This window comes from Alosa alosa, chromosome 1 (genome assembly GCF_017589495.1).
Source record: "Alosa alosa isolate M-15738 ecotype Scorff River chromosome 1, AALO_Geno_1.1, whole genome shotgun sequence".
Lineage (NCBI taxonomy): Eukaryota > Metazoa > Chordata > Actinopteri > Clupeiformes > Clupeidae > Alosa > Alosa alosa.
Window position 1 is genome coordinate 177,501 of NC_063189.1, and position 20,159 is coordinate 197,659.

The 20,159-nt window shown below is 42.4% G+C and overlaps 1 protein-coding gene across 1 annotated transcript in view; it reads right to left on the reverse strand.

Moving 5' to 3' along the window:
• atg2b (autophagy related 2B) overlaps window positions 1-20,159 on the reverse strand; it is a 154,532-nt gene that overhangs the window by 100,907 nt on the left and 33,466 nt on the right. The window contains 5 exon segments of the mRNA XM_048249342.1: window positions 7,223-7,454; window positions 8,410-8,503; window positions 9,122-9,273; window positions 15,315-15,491; window positions 19,638-19,734. Of these exon segments, the coding sequence (XP_048105299.1) occupies window positions 7,223-7,454; window positions 8,410-8,503; window positions 9,122-9,273; window positions 15,315-15,491; window positions 19,638-19,734 (752 nt within the window).

A 20,159-nucleotide genomic window follows, 5' to 3' on the forward strand; every position in this document is an offset into this window, starting at 1 on the left:
AATAAACATTAGGCGTGCGTGACAGCGTTGACCCACTAGCGATCATGTGACACTTGCTCTGCTGCAGCCAGGGGCTTCTCCCGCTTCTGTTGCATCCTGATTTAGTGGATGTGTAGGGTTTAGTGGATGTATGGGGTTTAGGGTTTAGTGGATGTGTGGGGTTTAGTGGATGTGTGGGGTTTAGTGGATGTGTGGGGTTTAGTGTGGGGTTTAGTGGAAGTGTGGGGTTTACTGGATGTGTGGGGTTTAGTGGATGTGTGGGGTTTAGTGAATGTGTGGGGTTTAGTGTGGGTTTAGTGGATATGTGGGGTTTAGTGGATGTGTGGGGTTTAGTGGATGTGTGGGGTTTAGTGAATGTCTGGGGTTTAGTGTGGGGTTTAGTGGATGTGTGGGGTTTAGTGTGGGGTTTAGTGGATGTGTGGGGTTTAGTGTGGGGTTTAGTGGATGTGTGGGGTTTAGTGAATGTGTGGGGTTTAGTGTGGGGTTTAGTGGATATGTGGGGTTTAGTGGATGTGTGGGGTTTAGTGTGGGGTTTAGTGGATGTGTGGGGTTTAGTGTGGGGTTTAGTGGATGTGTGGGGTTTAGTGGATGTGTGGGGTTTAGTGTGGGGTTTAGTGAATATGTGGGGTTTAGTAGATGTGTGGGGTTTCAATGCGTGATTTCGAGTCCCCCCCCTCACCCAAGTAATTTAAATACTCGATAACGTCAATTTGCAAATCGTTAAAACAACAATCACAATATTGTCACAGACGATATCGCCCAGCCCTAGTTGTCAATCAAAAAAAGTCCAGCCACTATGACGGTTCCTCCAATCATCATACAGAGGCTCGGTGTCAGGGCCATCCCACTGCCCCATTCACTTCCTGAGTCATCCCACTGCCCCATTCACACCCTGAGTCATCCCACTGCCTCATTCACTTCATGAGTCATCCCACTGTCCCATTCACAGTCACCCTCATCAGCTGGAGACTTCGCTCACTGCCATGCACAACTGAAAGGCTGAGGAAGTCTTTTGTCCCCAGGGCCATTGAACTGTTCAATGCCTCACTAAAGGGAAGAGGAGAGATAGACTTCTCTGCTTAGTCTGTCTGCCTCTCCACCCTCTCCATGTTTGAGTACTGACTGCCCACTACTGCTTTACTACTGTTTTACTGCTACACTGTTTTTCATGCTATATTAGCACACATGACCAATGGCTTCTGCTACAATACTGAATGGCTGTAACCCTATTACCTCAACCTGTTCTTGCACTGACATAGTTTTTTATATTACCTTACAGTGGGCATCGCTTTCAAATGGCCACTTCAGTCGCCAAGATTCGACAGTGAAGCTGCGTGAAGCTTTAGTACCACTTTCAGCCACTGTCGTCGGCTCTGCCACTGTACATCGCTCTGCCTGCCGCCCCTTCTGAAAAAGCTCGATTTACCTCGATTTAGGCTACTTGGGTATGGCTTAAGGCTTGACTACACGGTGGTAATGGAAATCGAAATTTGCTGTCTACATTATTGTCAGTGTTGGGGTTAACGCAACTACGCAAATCAAAACAGTGGTGTGATAATTGAGTCAGTAGAGAAATAACTGTTCAGAATGAATCTGTAGCCTTGGGTAGGCTTCTCGCGGCGTTTTTAACAGGCTACGCTATAGAGGCTTAGACAACTATGACCCACGTTTTGGTTTAAGAAATTAATTTGCTCTACTTCTTGACTGCAATGTAGTCAATTGACTGCTTGACATGTCATTTTTTTATTTTTCTGTACAATAAACAAATACATCTGCTTTATGCATGAGAATTACGTTCACATTTGGAACTTACATAGTCAATGCATCGTTCCACTACGTTAGTGTTTCCCAAAACCATAGTAGCAACGAACGTTCGCAACCACTATCGTGAAAGTTGTGTAGTTACAACTACACCTCTCGACCTGTGGTAGAATGCTAGTAGAAGCATAGTTCCAGGGATCTTCATGTCAAAGACGTCACTGGCGCCAGTTTGAAATTTGTTTGCAAATTAATCATTATAAATATATTTAGGTTTCTAATTGATATTAAAAGGCCCAAGGCAGAAAATACATAAATTAAAAGTCAATTTGCAGCCATGTGCACGTAAGTAAAAGTCACACACCTGCAGATAATAATAAGGTGGTGCGCTTTTTGACGGTCAGCTGAGAATATGTAGCCTTTGATTTTCATGGGGGTCCTTGTTAGTTTACGCAAACCAAGCCAAGAAGGCCGATTCTGATTTTGATAATATGATTTGCATAAAAGATAAACTTAGGAAAACAACGATGTCAATATTGTTGTCAAAATCTTAACCCAGATTCAACTCTTGGACAGGGGACTAGTAACTGCTGTGCAACGGCGGCTGTCATCTGCCGGCCTTAGCACGCGCCACAGAAGTATGTGCAGGTGCCCGTTCACGTGCTACTAAACGTCATTAACCACCTTAGTCCAGACTACTGAAGTTTGGAAACTATCATGGTCCAAACTTACAGTACTATGTAAGTACGACAGTTTTGGGTAACAGTCGTAACTTACATGTTGGTTAGTTGAACGATCCATCCTGTTAGTAAAAAGCTAACCTCCGTAGTTGTACGGGAAACGCACCCCAGATCAGCTTGTAGGCCATTAGCAATCTGTTTATTTTATTTTTAGTGCTGTAAGTTAAACGCGTTATTAAGGGCGTTAACGGAAACCTATTTTAATGGCGTCAATCGCGAGATTAACGTTCATTTTGGTGTAACAAACTTTGTAGTTTTTTCACATGCTGTTGCAACGACTAGTAACGTTAGAACAACTAACGTTCATTTGAATCCCAATCAAGATAAACAATAATTGCTTTATTGTTAATATGGACTCCTGGAAAGTTCAGAAATGCAAAATAGAATTTTAATCATATGATAAAATATGTGATTAATCGTGATTAACTATAGGAATTCAGCGATTAATCGTGATTAAAATTTTTAATCGTTTGACAGCACTATTTATTTTATGAAGCCTACTCAGTAGATCACATGCCACATTCTCACTTTCAATAGACAGATGCAATAGCCATTGGTCAAGTATTGAGTATAAAGCAATTAAGATAGTACTCTATACAAAAAGTACTTCATACTATCATAAAAATTCATTAAAACGAATAGCATTTTGCAACTTGACAAAACACTGGATTAAATATCGTGGGCACAGGAGAAAACTTATACATCCATTGGCCCATGGGGAGATCACATGCCAGTTGCCTCTCCCTTCAGTGCTATGACTCGTTAGGCTGTGAGCTTGTTTAAGCCAAAAAAAAACTATTACAGATATCAATGCGTCTTTGTTCATGGGTTTGGCCTCACAGCAGAGGCTTAGACAACTATGACCCACGTTTTGGTTTTGTAATTTGCCCTACTTATTGACTGCAATGTAGTCAATTGACTGCTTGACAGGTTATTTTTATTTTTCTGTACAATAAACAAATACATCTGCTTTATGCATAGAATTACGCACTTGGCCAGTCTATAGAGCGGGCACATTTTGGAGAGAATAGAGAATATGCGCATGCGCAAGAATCTGTAGGCTATTTGTGGCTGGTTACCAGCAAACAATGTTTTAATGCATTAACTCAAGGCGTCAAACATTTTCTAAACAATACAAACAGAAAGGATGCAGCAGGCAGCAAATGTAGAAGAGTAATTTCCAGTGGAAGAACAAAATGCTGAATGAAGCCCAAAGATATGAAGGCATATCTGGCAAGTTGTTATTTTTTGAAGACGTAAATGGTTGGGCTATAGGCCTAGTTTGCAAGAAGGAGACATAAAGCCTGAGCATGCCACACTATCCACAGCTGTGGTAGCGGGGGGTTGGAGGATTACTGTTAGCAGGGATTTATATAAAATTCTTCAACAGAAGGCCTGCCTCGAATGCAGGCTTGCCCAAAAAAAGGCCTGTGGTTTGCGCAGCCTACAGTAAGTAGGTCTTAGTGAGTTAGGAGTCCTCTAGACTTCTTTTCAGCTGTCTCAGAGGTGAAAAGTTGCGTTCGTGTGGGGCAGGGCGGATTATCAATTCATAGACCCTTGGGAACAAATGTCTGATGGCCCCCTGCCCCCCCAGCCAACGTGTGAATCGGGCGGTCAGTTAATAGGCCTATCGTGAAGATTTGTATTGCCATTTAAGGCACGAAGGCATCTGAGAGGCCAAGCCTCACCAAGTAGCCCGCTTGTTTACAACTAACATTACATTTAATTAAACTGCTTATAGGCTATGCCGAAATAGTTTCAACATTTTGAATATCAGTGTCGGGTGAATTAGGAAATGCCTTATGGCGGAAAGCTGCTTGGGATCCCCCGTCAAGCAATAACCATACAAAAAGTAAAAACGTTATTGTAGGACTAGTAGACCTAAATTCTGAGAAATTAAATGGTACGAGACCAGCGCACCAGACCGCGATGTCTTCAAGGGTTGAATGAAGGGAGTTTGCAAAAATTAGTGTATTTTTCAAGTCAATAAACCGTCTTAATTTTCGAATGTCTTTGTCAGGGAACATCCGACTTTTAAAACCATAGGCCTGGTAGTCGCTCAGACAAGGAGTTATAAGATAAAGGCAATACCATTTGTGTCACCTAATGCAGTTCAGTGAATTAGCAAGATACCATCAGAAGGCAACAATCATAAAGCACAGTCTTGTACTTCTCCCCCTAAGCATAAAGCTGTCTGCATGTTGTAGGCTAGATTTATGCGTGAGTTCTTTCTATCTGCTTTACTTTTGTGAGTTCGCGACCACCTAGGCTATGTTATAGACGTTCTATGAGGTACCAGTGTTTAGCTGTGTCACAAAACAATAAGCTTTGTCAGACTACTTTTAAAATGATATTCAGGGCTATATACATGTTAAACGTCGTTGCAGCGCCACTGGAAAAATACAAATTAAAAGTCGGATGCGGCGTGATCCCACAAGGACAGCGAGGAAGCTGGCCAAGTCGAAGCACTGCCCACTGTATCTACACTATACTTTACTCTCCTATTTGTCCATATTATTTATGCTGCTCTCTAGACCTTACTCTTGCACTGTTGGACTAATGTATTATTTATGCTGGTCTCTAGACCTTACTCTTGCACTGTTGCACTAATGTATTATTTATGCTGGTCTCTAGACCTTACTCTTGCACTGTTGCACTGTTGGACTAATGTATTATTTATGCTGGTTTCTAGACCTTACTCTTGCACTGTTGGACTAATGTATTATTTATGCTGCTCTCTAGACCTTACTCTTGCACTGTTGGACTAATGTATTATTTATGCTGCTCTCTAGACCTTACTCTTGCACTGTTGGACTAATGTATTATTTATGCTGGTCTCTAGACCTTACTCTTGCACTGTTGCACTAATGTATTATTTATGCTGGTCTCTAGACCTTACTCTTGCACTATTGGACTAATGTATTATTTATGCTGGTCTCTAGACCTTACTCTTGCACTATTGGACTAATGTATTATTTATGCTGGTCTCTAGACCTTGCTCTTGCACTGTTGGACTACTTTTTGCACCTTCACCATGACACTCACTCTCTTGAGCACCTTGCCATGCACACAGAACTACAGGCCAGTCCCGGCCCTGTCACTGCAAGCGTCTCATGCTTGATCACCCTCAAGCACACTGTGGAATTTTTAGTATTTAGTTTTGTTAGTTTTTCTTATCTTCTACTGTCTCTATTGTACAGTAGAGTTTGGTTATATGTTTATACTTATATTTACCATTTCTGCTCTATCTTCACTCCCTGAGCCACCCCACTGCTCCATTCACTCCCTGAGACGCCGGTGTCAGGGCCACCCCACTGCTCCATTCACTCCCTGAGACGCCGGTGTCAGGGCCACCCCACTGCTCCATTCACTCCCTGAGACGCCGGTGTCAGGGCCACCCCACTGCTCCATTCACTCCCTGAGACGCCGGTGTCAGGGCCACCCCACTGCTCCATTCACTCCCTGAGACGCCCGGTGTCAGGGCCACCCCACTGCTCCATTCACTCCCTGAGACGCCCCACTGCTCCATTCACTCCCTGAGACGCCCCACTGCTCCATTCACTCCCTGAGACGCCGGTGTCAGGGCCACCCCACTGCTCCATTCACTCCCTGAGACGCCGGTGTCAGGGCCACCCCACTGCTCCATTCACTCCCTGAGACGCCGGTGTCAGGGCCACCCCACTGCTCCATTCACTTCCTGAGATGCCGGGCTTCCCTGGAAATTACGAATTCGGGGCTTTTGTCCAATAAACATCTAGCTTATCTGCACTGAGATCAGCCCATTCTGAAATGCCATTGAAAGTCCAGTGAAGCCGAGCGTCTGTGGGGTTTGTAATGGATTGTGTCGTCAAAGCAATGTACTGTATTAGGGGAGTGGAAATCACAATAGATGACCGGCAAAACCTTATTGCTGAACAAACTAGCCATGAAGTTGAACACGTTTTTGGCATGCTCTAGTTGGAATAGCAGGCTAATTTAATAATAGTGTTGGATTCTCTAGTTGGAATAGCAGGCTAATTTAATAGTACTGTTGGATTCTCTAGTTGGAATAGTAGGCTAATTTAATAATAGTGTTGGATTCTCTAGTTGGAATAGTAGGCTAATTTAATAATAGTGTTGGATTCTCTAGTTGGAATAGTAGGCTAATTTAATAATAGTGTTGGATTCTCTAGTTGGAATAGTAGGCTAATGCAATAATAGTGTTTGATGCAATTTTTTAGTGATATTTACAGTGATAGAATGATAAGGAGGCGGAGCTTCCCCTGTAGTCTCAGAGCAATCACCTCTGATACACACACACATTAAACACACACACACCACACCATTAATGCGCCACAGCTTTTAACAGAATCACACACACACACCTCATTTTTAACACAGCACACCTTTAAAGACAATAGTAGTAAGTAGCTGTGGCTTCCCAATTAGAATGTCCACCATCATCTACGAACCAATCAGTAGCCATGGCCCTCATGACATCATCCCTGAACCAATCAGTAGCCATGGCCCTCAAGGAGCAACTCACCTGAACCAATCAGTAGCCATGGCCCTCATGACATCATCCCTGAACCAATCAGTAGCCATGGCCCTCATGGAGCAACGCACCTGAACCAATCAGTAGCCATGTCCCTCATGACATCATCCCTGAACCAATCAGTAGCCATGGCCCTCATGACATCATCCCTGAACCAATCAGTAGACATGGTGCTCATGGGGCAACTCACCTGAGGTGGTCATGGGGGCAGGCCTTGTCAAAGACGTCTCGTGATTGGACACAGCCATGGGGGAGGAGCTTGTGTGCGGCCAGCGTTTGGAAGAAGTGTGTGGCCATTGGTGTAGAGGGACTGTGGGCGGAGTCAGCCGGGGGCAGAGGGTCGATGTGCAGGACCACCACTCGGAGGCGCTCCACAGTCAAGCGCAGCACCAGCTCAGGACACGAGTCATCAGGGAGATGAGCTACACACACACATATATATATATATATATATAAATAAACACACAGCAGCAGCTCAGGACACGCTACACACACAGACACACACGTACGTACACACACACACACACACACACACACACACACAGACAGACAGACAGAAACGTTTGTAAAGTTTGTAAGTACACCAGGAGTTTATTTAAATAACACTTGCCTGATAGCTTCTACTCTCTGCTGCTAGCTACTGCTGCGTTGACGTTACTTCCGTGATTTGGGGAAAGCCCATAAAAGTCCTGACAGAAAGCGATGCATCAGGATGTAAAGCAGTTGTAAACACTTCGGAAAAAAATATAAAAAACTTTCGATATACCGAAAAACTTTTACGTAATTGCTTTCTGCCAGGACTTTTACAGGCTTTTCCCAAATCACGGATGTAACGTTGACGCAGTGGTAGCTAGCAGCACAGATACATAAATAAACTCCTGGTATACTTACAAACTTTCCAATGCCTCGTTTTATGAGTACAGAACCTATTTGTACTACTGTAGAAGTTTGATAACATTCCGGGTATTATTAGTGGGGTCATTTATGAGATACACAACGTGTTCCATTAGCGCCAACGTTAAGCTAGTAGCAACCATCCATTTAGAACTAGTAACGGTAGTTTTTCCTGCAAGTTGAGAAATTAGTTGATGTGTCGGAAGAAAGAAGTTCTACAAACAAGACAGTTTTAGCGATTAAAACTTTTAAATTGTAACAGGAAATGAACACAACGCAAGTGGCAGCAGTGGAATAAGTGGGATAATGGACTCCCGCTTATTCCACTGCCGTTTTACAACCTCAACCGTGTGCATTAATTTCTGTGAACAGACCACCGTGTCGTCCATTATCCCTTACACACTCTTTTGATCCTGTGAGGGAAACTGGCGAGAATAGTCTGGATTAACGCGCGTGTGTGTGTGCGCGTGTGTGTGTACTTACAGGTCTGTCTGTGCAGCTTGTGTGTATGTGTGTAAGTAGCCTCCTGTTGTTTATCTCGTTGTCGGTTCACCTCCAGATACTCGTCCCATCCAGCCTAAGCAGGAACACACACACACACACACACACACACACACACACACACAGTAACTTCATCATGTCCAATGCTAGGCAAGTTTATTTATATTATTTATTAGTATCAAATCATATCCATGTGGCACAGTGTTAGGGCTATGGGTTAGGATTAACTGCTTTAATTGCAGCATGTGAATTATAGATAGTAGAAATAAGATGTAGACTAAAGCCTGTTTAGTTTGGATTTAGACTGCAGCATGTGGACTACACATTTAGTTTGGCCTTTACTAATTGACCGATCGCAAAAGCCACGGCCCCTTAGTTATTGTTGCTATGCCCGTCAAACTCGGGCCAGAGTTGACTAGAATTTCAATGGTAGCTGTAAGACTGTATGTAAAAGTTACAGCCCAAGAGGCTCTTTTGGAGACCCACGGACCTGATTTCATTTAGAATCCGTCGAAAGACTCCAGTGTCCCACATTTTTCCTGCTGGTCGGAGATCGAACTAGCAACCCTTCGGTTACAAGCCCGAAGCCCTAACCAGTAGGCCATGGCTGCCCCTTATGTGTATGTGTATGTGTGTGTGTGTGTGTACTGTGCGTGTGTGTGTGCGTGTGTGCATGTGTGTGCGTGCGACTTACAGCTGTTTGGCCAGATGGTGACTCGCCGAGAGAGGCGGAGTAATTACTGTTGAGTGACAGGTCAAGGTCAACAGTAGGCGGGTCCCCGAGAGGGGGCAAAGACGATAGGCTGTGGGACATGTCCATCTCAGCCATGGAGAAAAACACTTCCTCTTCACAAGATGAAGAAAAACACAGATCAACACACAAGTATAAAAACACACACATACATAAACACACACACACACACACACATATGTATAAACTCACACATACACGTAAACATACACATACATGCATAAACTCATACAGTACGCTTCAGAATTATAGGCACCTTTGTGAAAGTTGACTAAAAACATTTATAAAAATATTTTGGTGATTTATTGTAATCTCACAATGACAACAATGAGGAAAAATCCAACATTGAAGGGAAGCAAATGTATTCTGAGAAAATAAATAAATATTTTTTAACAAAAGCACATTGCCCAAAATGATTGACACCCCTAGAAAATCATATACTAAATGTAACAAAATAATTTTTCCTATTTATATTCAACTTATTTAGGTTAGGGCCCGTCCCATTTCTCCCCCCTTAAAACTTCCACTTGGTTTTGATTGCCCTCAACATTAAAGCCCCCTCAACAAGGGAAGTGGAGGTGAAGATCTTTCCCTATGAATTGGGACACCACTATATGCAAATTAGGCGTAGCGAAACGTGCTCACCTAATGCTATGGCGCCGACATGTCTACGGTAGTAGCCTGCTACTATTTTCATTCAGGAACATGCCCATTCCAGCGGTCATTGTTGTGTGGACTGTGCTGGTTTATCTACGTCTGGTTAATCAACAAAGATATACGTGTTCATGTGAATGCCAGAACACACACCTTAAATATTGACGAAACTACTCAGATCAGATACTGTATATAACGTTATTTGTAGGGCTGTAACGATACACCAACCTTACGATTCGGTTTGTTTCACGATTTTTGACCCACGGTTCGATACAAATCTCGATTTTTTTTTTTTTTTTTTTTTTTTTTTGGGGGGCTAGACATTTTATTAAATAACATTTTAATAGCCTCCTTTAGATTAGAACACAAGAGGATTACAATATAATATATCTATTATTTTATATCCTGATATAAAAATATTTTTTCTGAATGACTGATATTTATGACAGCACACTTTATGCAGATTAGCCTATAGCCTAGGCCTACTATTTTGTATTACAACTCTACCTCTTTAATTCAGCTGTCTGGTTGAAGCCTGGAAATATTGTAAACAAAGTAGCATAGTTGGCTAGCTTAGCCTATCATAGTCTACTGATTGGACTGTTCAAGTCAAAGTCAAAGTCTGCTTTATTGTCAATTTCTTCACATGTCAAGACATACAAAGAGATCGAAATTGCGTTTCCTACTATCCCACGGTGGAGACAAGACATATTTTACCAATTAGGTCCACAGACAAACATAACATTCAAGTAAAACAATATAAAAAGTAAAAATAAGAAGGCACATACAATGAAGAAATAAGAGCAGCAAAATTTGGTAGAAATTGTGCAATTGTGCATACAGTAGACAGTCAATATAATAGTGCAAAAGTCAGGCCAATAAATGGCTGAGGTTTTTGTTTGACCTAGAGTATGCAAGTGGCATAGTGGTGCAAGTTATGTAAGAGCAGCAGAAGTGTGTTCAGAAGTGTTCAGGACAACAGGACAACAACAACAAGTTGCAAGTGTGCAAGTGGAGTAGTGCAAGTGGAGTAGTGCAAGGCAGCCATTGTGGGTCTAAAAGTCCAGGATGTTATGTAGCTGAGGGTGGAGGGGGAGGGGGAGAGTTCAGGATCCTAACAGCCTGGTGTATGAAGTTGTTGGTGAGTCTGGTGTTGCGAGGCCAGGCTTCTGTACCTCTTCCCAGAGGGCAGTAGATCAAACAAATTGTGAGTGGTGACTTGCATCACTCACAATTGTGGTCAGCCTTATGTGAGGTGGGAGGTGTAAATGTCCTTCAGGGAGGGGAGTGAAGCACCACAATCCTTCCAGCTGTGTTCACTATGCTTGCAGGGCTTTCCTGTTGTATTCAGTGCAGCTTCCACCCCACACAGCGATACAGCTGGAGAGGATGCTCTCAATGGTGCCTGGTAGAATGTGGTCATGATGGCTGGTGGAGCACTTGCTCACCTGAGTTTCCGCGAGAAGTACAGGCGGGCTGAGCTTTCTTCCCAGTGATGCAGTGTTGGTGGTCCAGGAGAGGTCTTCACTGATGTGCACCCCCAGGAATTTGGTGCTGCTCACTCTCTTCACCACAGCACCGTCGATGGTCTGTGGCAGGTGTTGGGTGTGACCTCACGGAAGTCAACAACAATCTCCTTGGTCTTGCTGACGCTCAGCAGGAGGTTGTTGTCCCTGCACCACGTGGTCAGAGGGTCGACCTCCAACCTGTATTGAGTCTCGCCGCCCTTGGTGATGAGACCCACCAGAGTTGTGTCGCCAGCAAATTTCACCTATGTGGTTGTTGCTGTAGGTTGCAGTGCAGTCATGCGTCAGCAGGTTGAAGAGCAGGACTGAGCACGCAGCCTTGGGGCCCCCCGCTCAGTGTGATGCTGCTTGAGATATTGTTGCCAACATCGCATTACTACTTGAGGCCTCCTGACAGAGGAAGTCCAGTAGCCAGTTGCAGAGGTAGGTACTGAGTCCCAGTTTGTCAAGTTTGCAGATGAGTTGTTGTGGTATTATGGTGTTGAATGCAGAACTGAAGTCTATAAACAGCAATCTCACATATGAGTCTCTTTTTCCAGGTGGGTGAGGGCTGGGTGGAGGGCAGAGCAGATTGCATCCTCTGTGGACCGTTTGGCTCAACTTAAATGCAAGAGTTTTAAACAAATATGTGCAGCATGTAATGATGCTAAGTGGATTAATAGTAATTTAGCTAGTCTCCTATGCATCCTTGCTTTCCACGATTGAATGTCTTATTTAAGTCAATGTGTTCATTGAGCAGGAGGGAGGGAGGCGAGAGAGCGGGGCAAGGAGAGGAGAGGAGAGGAGGAGAGGAGGAGGAGGAGGAGAGAGGAGAGGGAGGAGAGGAGGGAGAGGCCTTGAGAGCGGGGGCAAGGAGGGTTTACTTATACTGTTTTTGGTAAAAGTTACATAGTCTACAATGAAAGCAAGGACGAGGTATGAAATTATTATTTATTTATTATTTATTTATATTTTATTTATTTGGTTTTTTGGACATCGGAGGCTACCGATAAGTAAAAGGGGAGTTGTGGGTTAGCTTTGCGGCCGTCTAAGCTGCAAAGCACCGTGAAACACTAGAAAGGGTGTGTCGCTGATTCTGCCTTTTCACACCGCGACACAGTATCGATGGATATGAATGTCGCGATTGGGTTTATTGTATATCGTTACAACCCTAGTTATTTGATGGGCAGACTCTCTCAAAGAACTCAGCAGATATCATGAACATGTCGGAGATAGCTTAAGTGAGATATTTTCTAACATTAGTGTTCAAAACTCAACAGTCCATCAGATGTGCATCAAACTAACATATTCCAACATATTTAAACATTTTAATAATATATATGAAATATTTAAAAAATTTGGCCCGGCTCGGTGAGCTCCGCCGCAGTATCCTGGAGTAATTTCATCTCCCACTTCGCTTTAAGCCTGCATCGGGTCCTGGCTATATTTTTTGAGGTTGATTTTAAGGGGAAAAATAGCACTTCCCCTTGCTCCCTAAAGTAATGGGACACCTAGCCCTACACGTGCAAAAAATCAAGGGTTAGGGCAAAATCTAGGGGTAGGGAGTGTATTGGGGCGGGCCCTTAATCAGAGTGTCTGAACTCTCAGAAGTAGTTCATGACTTTCTTTTTTCTAAAGGTATTTGAAATAAAGTGACACAGAAGCTAATTAGATGGCATTGTACCACACTGAAAGCTAATATTTTGTCACTAGCAACCTGTCTTCCGTCAAATAGGCTATAATTGCAATTCAGCCTGAATAAAACCGTTCAGGAATTATTTCAACAACAGCTGAGCGTGCCTATGTTAGTTAGCAGCCTACCTTGGTCGAGGTTGAATGAAACAGGGATGGGGGACAAAATAAACATGCAGTTTGCTAAACATCCCACAACTCCTTTGATATTTTACAATAATATCCAAATGGTGGTTACTTGACATCAGAAGCAATCGCTACCTGTAATAGCCTATCGAGTCGCAGCAGTAGGCCTATGCAGCATTCATATCAGACGAAGGTAAAAAAGTTTCAGCGAATTTAGCTGCTGTTGGACTTTACATTTCTGACATGGTATGCTGCCAATTCAAGGGTAGACATGGAAATATGTAAAATCGCGAGACATTAACAAGAATAATTATGTGCTGTTAACATTCACAAAACAGCAATTTTTTTGAAAACTTCCTCGTGAAGAACAGGACCTTCAATATATGGTCACAAGATTGAATGCAAAATAAAACAATTACCATTTTAATTTTATAATCCTTATTAATGCCAACATTTCATGTCAATGAATCTCTCGTGTGCTTGTTTTTCCGGTGTGAGTGGTGTATGTTGGGTATTTCTCTTACCCCTCGGTTTCAAGTAAGCTCCCGATCTTGCTTGGTTTTAAGGGGTATCTACCCCTTGCCCTTATCCCTACCCCTCGATCGAAATGAGAATTGAGATAGTTTTGCGCGTGAGACGAACGGCTAAGGGGAAGGGGGAAGGGGAAGGGGTAAAATAGAGAATTGAGATTGGCCCTTAATTTGAATACAAGGAAATGTGTTTTTAAGTCAGGAATGGCTATAAAAACTAGGTACTTTGTTGAAAATGCCTGTATTTACAGTTAAAACTATACTTAAATGATTCTAATCAACTGGAAATGTGACAAACATGCTTGGACAAAGACCCAAGGTTATCTCGCCCCCACGTACAGTATGGAGGATGGGAAGAGAGGCAAAAAATTCCACTATAGGACCACTATTGGAGAGTTACAGACAAAGGTGTCATCTTGGGGTCACCAAGTCCCCCCAAAAATCTTCAAAAGTGACCTCATTGCTAATAGCTTATTTAGAGGGCATGCCAGGTAACAGCCTTTCCAGTCATTTAATTACCAATGTAAACGGAAGGAGTTACTAAATGGTACAGTGACTTTGTCTGGAAGTGTGGTCTATTGTCAGATGAAATGAAAATTGCGCTCTTTGAAATGAAAATTGCACTCTTTGGCAAGAAACTTAGGTGGGTTTGGCATACATAGAAGAATGACTATACTGAAAAGAATCCCATGCCTAATGAAAATTATGGTTGAGGGGCTGTGATATTGTGGGGCTATTTTTATTCCCAAAGGTCTATGGAACCTAATTAAGGTGCATGGCATCATGAACATCAAGAAAAACCTCAACATTTTCCAGATCAAAACAAAAAAGACGAACGGCCTTAAATCCCTTGCTTTGTAATCTCCAACTTTATGAGATGTCATATAATAGGAGAATATTACAAGCTGTTTCATTGGCAAAGGGAGGCTTAAAAATGTATTACAAGCAGGGGTGGCAATAATTTTTAGTGACGAGTTTTTGTTGAAAATATCTGTTTCCTGAGATTTTCCTTTTTCTCAAAATAAACTTGCTTCCCTTCAAGGTTGGATTTTCCGCTCATTGTTTTAACAGATTACTTTTTATATACGTTTTTAGTCAACTATACCAAAGGTGCCAATATTTCTGGAAGGCGCACACATACACAAGCATGCACACACAAGCATGCACACACATACACACACACATACCTACATCACACACTCGCTCACTTACACATACAAACACATACACAAGCATGCACACACATACACACACACACACACACACAAGCATGCACACACACACACACACACACATCTACTGTACCTACATCACACACTCGCTCACTTACACATACACACACACACAGACTGTTTTTAGGAAGCCTCGCATACACGCATGCACATCTACACACACACACACCCACACACACACACACACACACACCCACACCCACACATCTACTGTACCTACATCACACGCTCGCTCACTTACACATACACACACACAGACTGTTTTTAGGAAGCCTCACATACACGCATGCACATCTACACACACACACACACACACGCGCACACACACCCACACACAGACACACACACACACACACACACCCACACTCACACACACTGTTTTAGGGTGCGGAGTCACCTCTGCTGGACGCGGTCCTGGTGGTGCTCTCAAACAGGTCCTGCTGTGTGGGCGCTGCGGTGGTTGCCATGGTTTCCTTCTTGAGGCAGCGGCTGAGCTCCATGTGCAGCCGGTACTCGTCCTCCTGCTGCATGGGCCGACACCTCCGCTCCCTAGGCCCCGCCCACTCTGCTCCGCCTGTGCCAATCACAGCAGCTCAGAAGTGTGTGTCTGTGTGTGTGCACGAGCGTGCGTAATTGTATGTGACGGTGTGTGTGCGTACTTGTATGTGACGGTGTGTGTGCGTGTGTGCGTACTTGTATGTGATGGTGTGTGTGTGTATGTATGTGTATATGTACAGTGGGGAAAATAAGTATTGAACACGTCAACATTTTTTTCAGTAAGTATTCTTCCAGTGAGGCTATTTGCATGAAATTTTCTCCAGACATTAGTATTAACTTAGGTAATCCACAAATATTAAAAAATTCAAACATTAATGTCCATAAGTAGAGTTATGAGTAAAAAAGTGGAATGGCACAGGGGAAAAGTATTGAACACGCTAAGAAAAAGCAGTACACAAAGGCAAGGAATGGCAAGGAACAAGCTAGAATCTATACGTAGTTAGAGAGTAATTATCCCTCTTATCTGTGCAAATTAATGTAAACTGGGTTAGTACATATTGATGAGCTATAAAAAGGTTTTTCGTTACCAAGTTGTCAGACAAGAAACTTTTCATGATGGGTAAAAGCAAAAAGCTCTCCCAAGACCTTTGCAACATTATTGTTGCAAAACATATCAATAGAACTGGTTACGGATGCATTTCAAAACTTCAGAATCATCCAGTAAGCAGTATTGGACCCATTATCTGCAAGTGGAAGGAACATTACTGCATCATCAATCGGCCATGCACAGAATCTCCTCACAAGATTTCTGACCAGGAAGTCAGAAGGATAGTCAGAAGTGTAGCCTAAGAGCCAAGGACCACTCGGAGAAAGCTCCAGAAAGACTTGGAGGCAGCAGGTACACTTGTTACAGAGATAATCATAGGTAATGCACTCCACCGCCATGGCCTCTATGCACGCTCACCCCACATGACTCTATTACTGAAGAAAAACATGTCAAAGCTCATTGAAAGTTTGCTACACAACATTTGGACAAGAATATGAAATACTAAGAGAATGTATTCTGGTCAGGTGAGAGCAAAATTTAACTTTTTGGAGGTCATACTACACACCATATTTGGAGGAGAAATGGCACTGTGCATCACCCTAAAAAAATACCCTACCAACAGTGAGGCTTGGAGGTGGAGGCATCACGGTGTGGGGCTGTTTTTCATCTCATGGTACTGTCAGACTTCATACAGTTGAAGGAATGATGAATGGAGCCATTTTTCTGGGAGAATCTTGCCATCCACCAGGACAATGAGGATGAGACATGGCTAGACCTTCCAGCAGGACAGTGATCCAACGCATTCAGCAAAGGAAACTCTCAATTGGTTTCAGAGAAAGGAAATCAAGGCCCTGACTTAAATCCAATTGAACAGTTTTGGAAGTTATCTAAAGATCAGGATTTACAAGAGGGACCCCTGGAATCTTCAATATTAAAAGACTATCTGTTTGAAAGAATAGGCCAAAATCACACCTGAATACTGCGACTGATTAGTTTCGTCATACAGGAAATGCCTTGAAGCTCTCATTACAAATAAAGGCTTTTCCACAAAGTATTTAAGAAATTTCAGTAGGCATGTTCAATACTTTTTCCTGTGGCATTTCACTTTTTTACTCATAACTCTACTTATGAACATTAATGTTTGGATTTTTTTATGTGTGGATTAAGTTAATACTAATGTCTGGTGAAAATGTCCTGCAAATAGCCTCACTGGAAGTATACTTACTGAAAAAAAAAATGACGGTTCAATACTTATTTTCCCCGCTGTATGTGTATGTACTGTATATATATGAGTGTGTGCGTGTGTGTGAGTGTGTGCGTGTGTGTGAGTGTGTGTGTGAGTGTGTGTATGTATGTGCATGCACTTGTATGTGACTGTGTGTGCCTGTCAAGCGTTTTGTATGTGACAGTGTGTGTATATATGTATGTGTGTGTATGTATATATATATATATATATATATATATATATATATATATATATATATATATATATATATATATATATATATATATGAGTGTGAGTGTGTGTGTGTGTGTGTACAGTTGGCAGGGTAAGCTTGGCCAGCTTCACTCGGTCCGCTGGATCACGCGGTATCACTGCCGACTTTTAATTTGTATTTTTCCAGTGACTGCGCAACGACACTGCAACAAACCCAAACAACCGGCAGAGGTCTCAAGTGAGCAGGGTGTCTCGTAAAAAAGAAATGGAGCCTGGAAAACCCTACACAGACTTCACTACAAACTTTAGCAGACTGGTTTAGAAATAATTTAATAGCCAGAAATATGCCTGCCCTGCCCTAATAAAGAAATATTTGGTTAACTGCAAGTGAATCCCGCTTGTAGCCCGTTACAAAAAACGAGGACAAATTAAACATTCTGGTTTTCTCCGAGTTAAACGATGATAGACAGACATCATTTGGACAAAATACAGAGCATATTAACCTCCGTTGCTCAGCAAAATGCCTTCCTGTTATGTCCTGTTATCATGGAGTTACAGGCGATAAACCATTTTTGATGGTCACAAAGTTTACTTCATAAGCGGTTTATTTTTTGATTATTAAAGAGTGTTTTTTTAATCCTCCTGCCCCCTGATAGGCCTACCACAGCTGTGGATAGTGTGGAATGTTCAATTAATAACACAATCCAATGTGTGTCTCAATTGTCCCCCGCTGACCACCTCACAATATCTCTAGATTTTGCAACAAACTTACATGACACAATGCCATAAAATATGCCAGTTTTAGGACACAGAATAATGTTTGTAATGATACCAGTTAGACCTACGCTTAACAGTAACAAGTGTAATGAGCTATTCATTGTCGGCTGTGCATGAAGTTAAATTCTTTACTTTGGAAAACAAACATTTGCTGATATCATCGCCGATCATCAGAATATTGCAACAGATTCTGTGTGTTCTGGACTGCAGGTAAATTTGTTAAGCCAGTGGTTCTCAAACTTTTATTTCATTCCCAATTTGATCAAGGGGCATGACTGATGATAGTGGAGATAACGTGTTATCCCGAGGCTTTTGAAGTCAAAGATCTCTGACGTTAGTCTACCCTATTAAAAATATACGTTTTCGATGTCCCAAACGGAGAGCCATTGGCCTACTTTATTGTTTTTAACGATCTCTATGCTACTCACAAAATGTAGGCATGGGGACATGATGAAGTAGGCTATCCAACTGTCGTGTGTTAAATTATTGTGATTACGAGCCAGTGGTTTTCAAAATTATGCATTGACTGACATCTAACTAAATGCAACAGGCTCATATCTTCCCTCGCATTGGCAAAATGAGGACCAGTGTTTTGTCAAATTGCAAATAGCTATTCGCTTAACGAATTTTTTATGATAGTATGAAGTGCTTTTGTATAGGCCACTTAATCTTGGAATATGGGGAGGGAAGTATGGCCTGCAGTCAGCCAAATATGAATGTAATTCTGCGGCATAAAGCAGATGTATTTGTTTATTGTACAGAAAAACAAAAATGACATGTCAAGCAGTCAATTGACTACATTGCATTCAAGTAAGACAGTGGGTACTGTTTTGATTTGTGTAGTTGCGTTACCCCAACACTGACAATAACATAGACAGCAAATTAAGATATTTTTTGTTTTGTGGAAGCGTCCTGGTAGGCTATCAAAAGCAGATTTGATTTTCGCTACCACCGTGTAGTCAAGCCTTAAGCCACACCGTGGCCTTAATCGGTGTTTAATTATGCATGATTTATTTTGTTATTGGTCGTAGGCTGGGATTCTCTCGGTAACAATTATGTTTAAGGTAGCCTAGCCTCCTGCTTTTCAGAAGGGGCAGCAGTCAGGCTACTGACAGAAGGCGTGTACAGGGGCAGGCGACACACAGTGGCTGAAAGTGGTACTAAAGCTTCACGCAGCTTCACGCTCGAATGCGCGACTGAAGTGGCCATTTGAAAGCGATGCCCACTGTATGTGTATGTGTGTATGTGTGTATATGTGTGTGTGTGTGTGTGTGTATGTACTTTATATATATATATATATATATATATATATATGTGTGTGTGTATGTACTATATATATATATATATATATATATATATATATATATATATATATGTGTGTGTGTGTGTGTGTGTGTGTGTGTGTGTGTGTGTGTGTATGTATGTATGTATGTGTGTGTGTATGCGTGTGTGTAGCTCACCAGAGGGGGAGAAGCCTCCCCACATGTCCAGAAGCAAGTGAACCTGCCGTGGTGACAGCAGCAGCACCAGAGACTCCATCTGCCCATCAACTTCCAGCTGAGAACACACACACAGACACACAGACACACACACACACACACACACACACACACACACACACACAGACACACGCATACACACACACGTCAGAGCTCATTAAACAAACCAAATCTGCAACAGTATCATCGGAATAAATGTATCACATAAGGAGGGTTGCCAGATCACGCAGATCATAATAGCGTCGCGTATTTAACTCATCAATGCCACTTGAATGAAGTAGCCGCACAAAATAAACAGGCGTGCGTGTGACAACGTGGACCACTAGCGATCACGTGACTTGCTGTGCTGCAGCCAGAGGCTTCTTTCACATACACCTCCTGAATTTAGTGAATGTTTGGGGGTTCAATGCGTGATTTCGATTGTTTTCCGCCTAAGTAATTAATTTTTTTTTTTGTGTCAATTTGCACATCATTAAAACAACA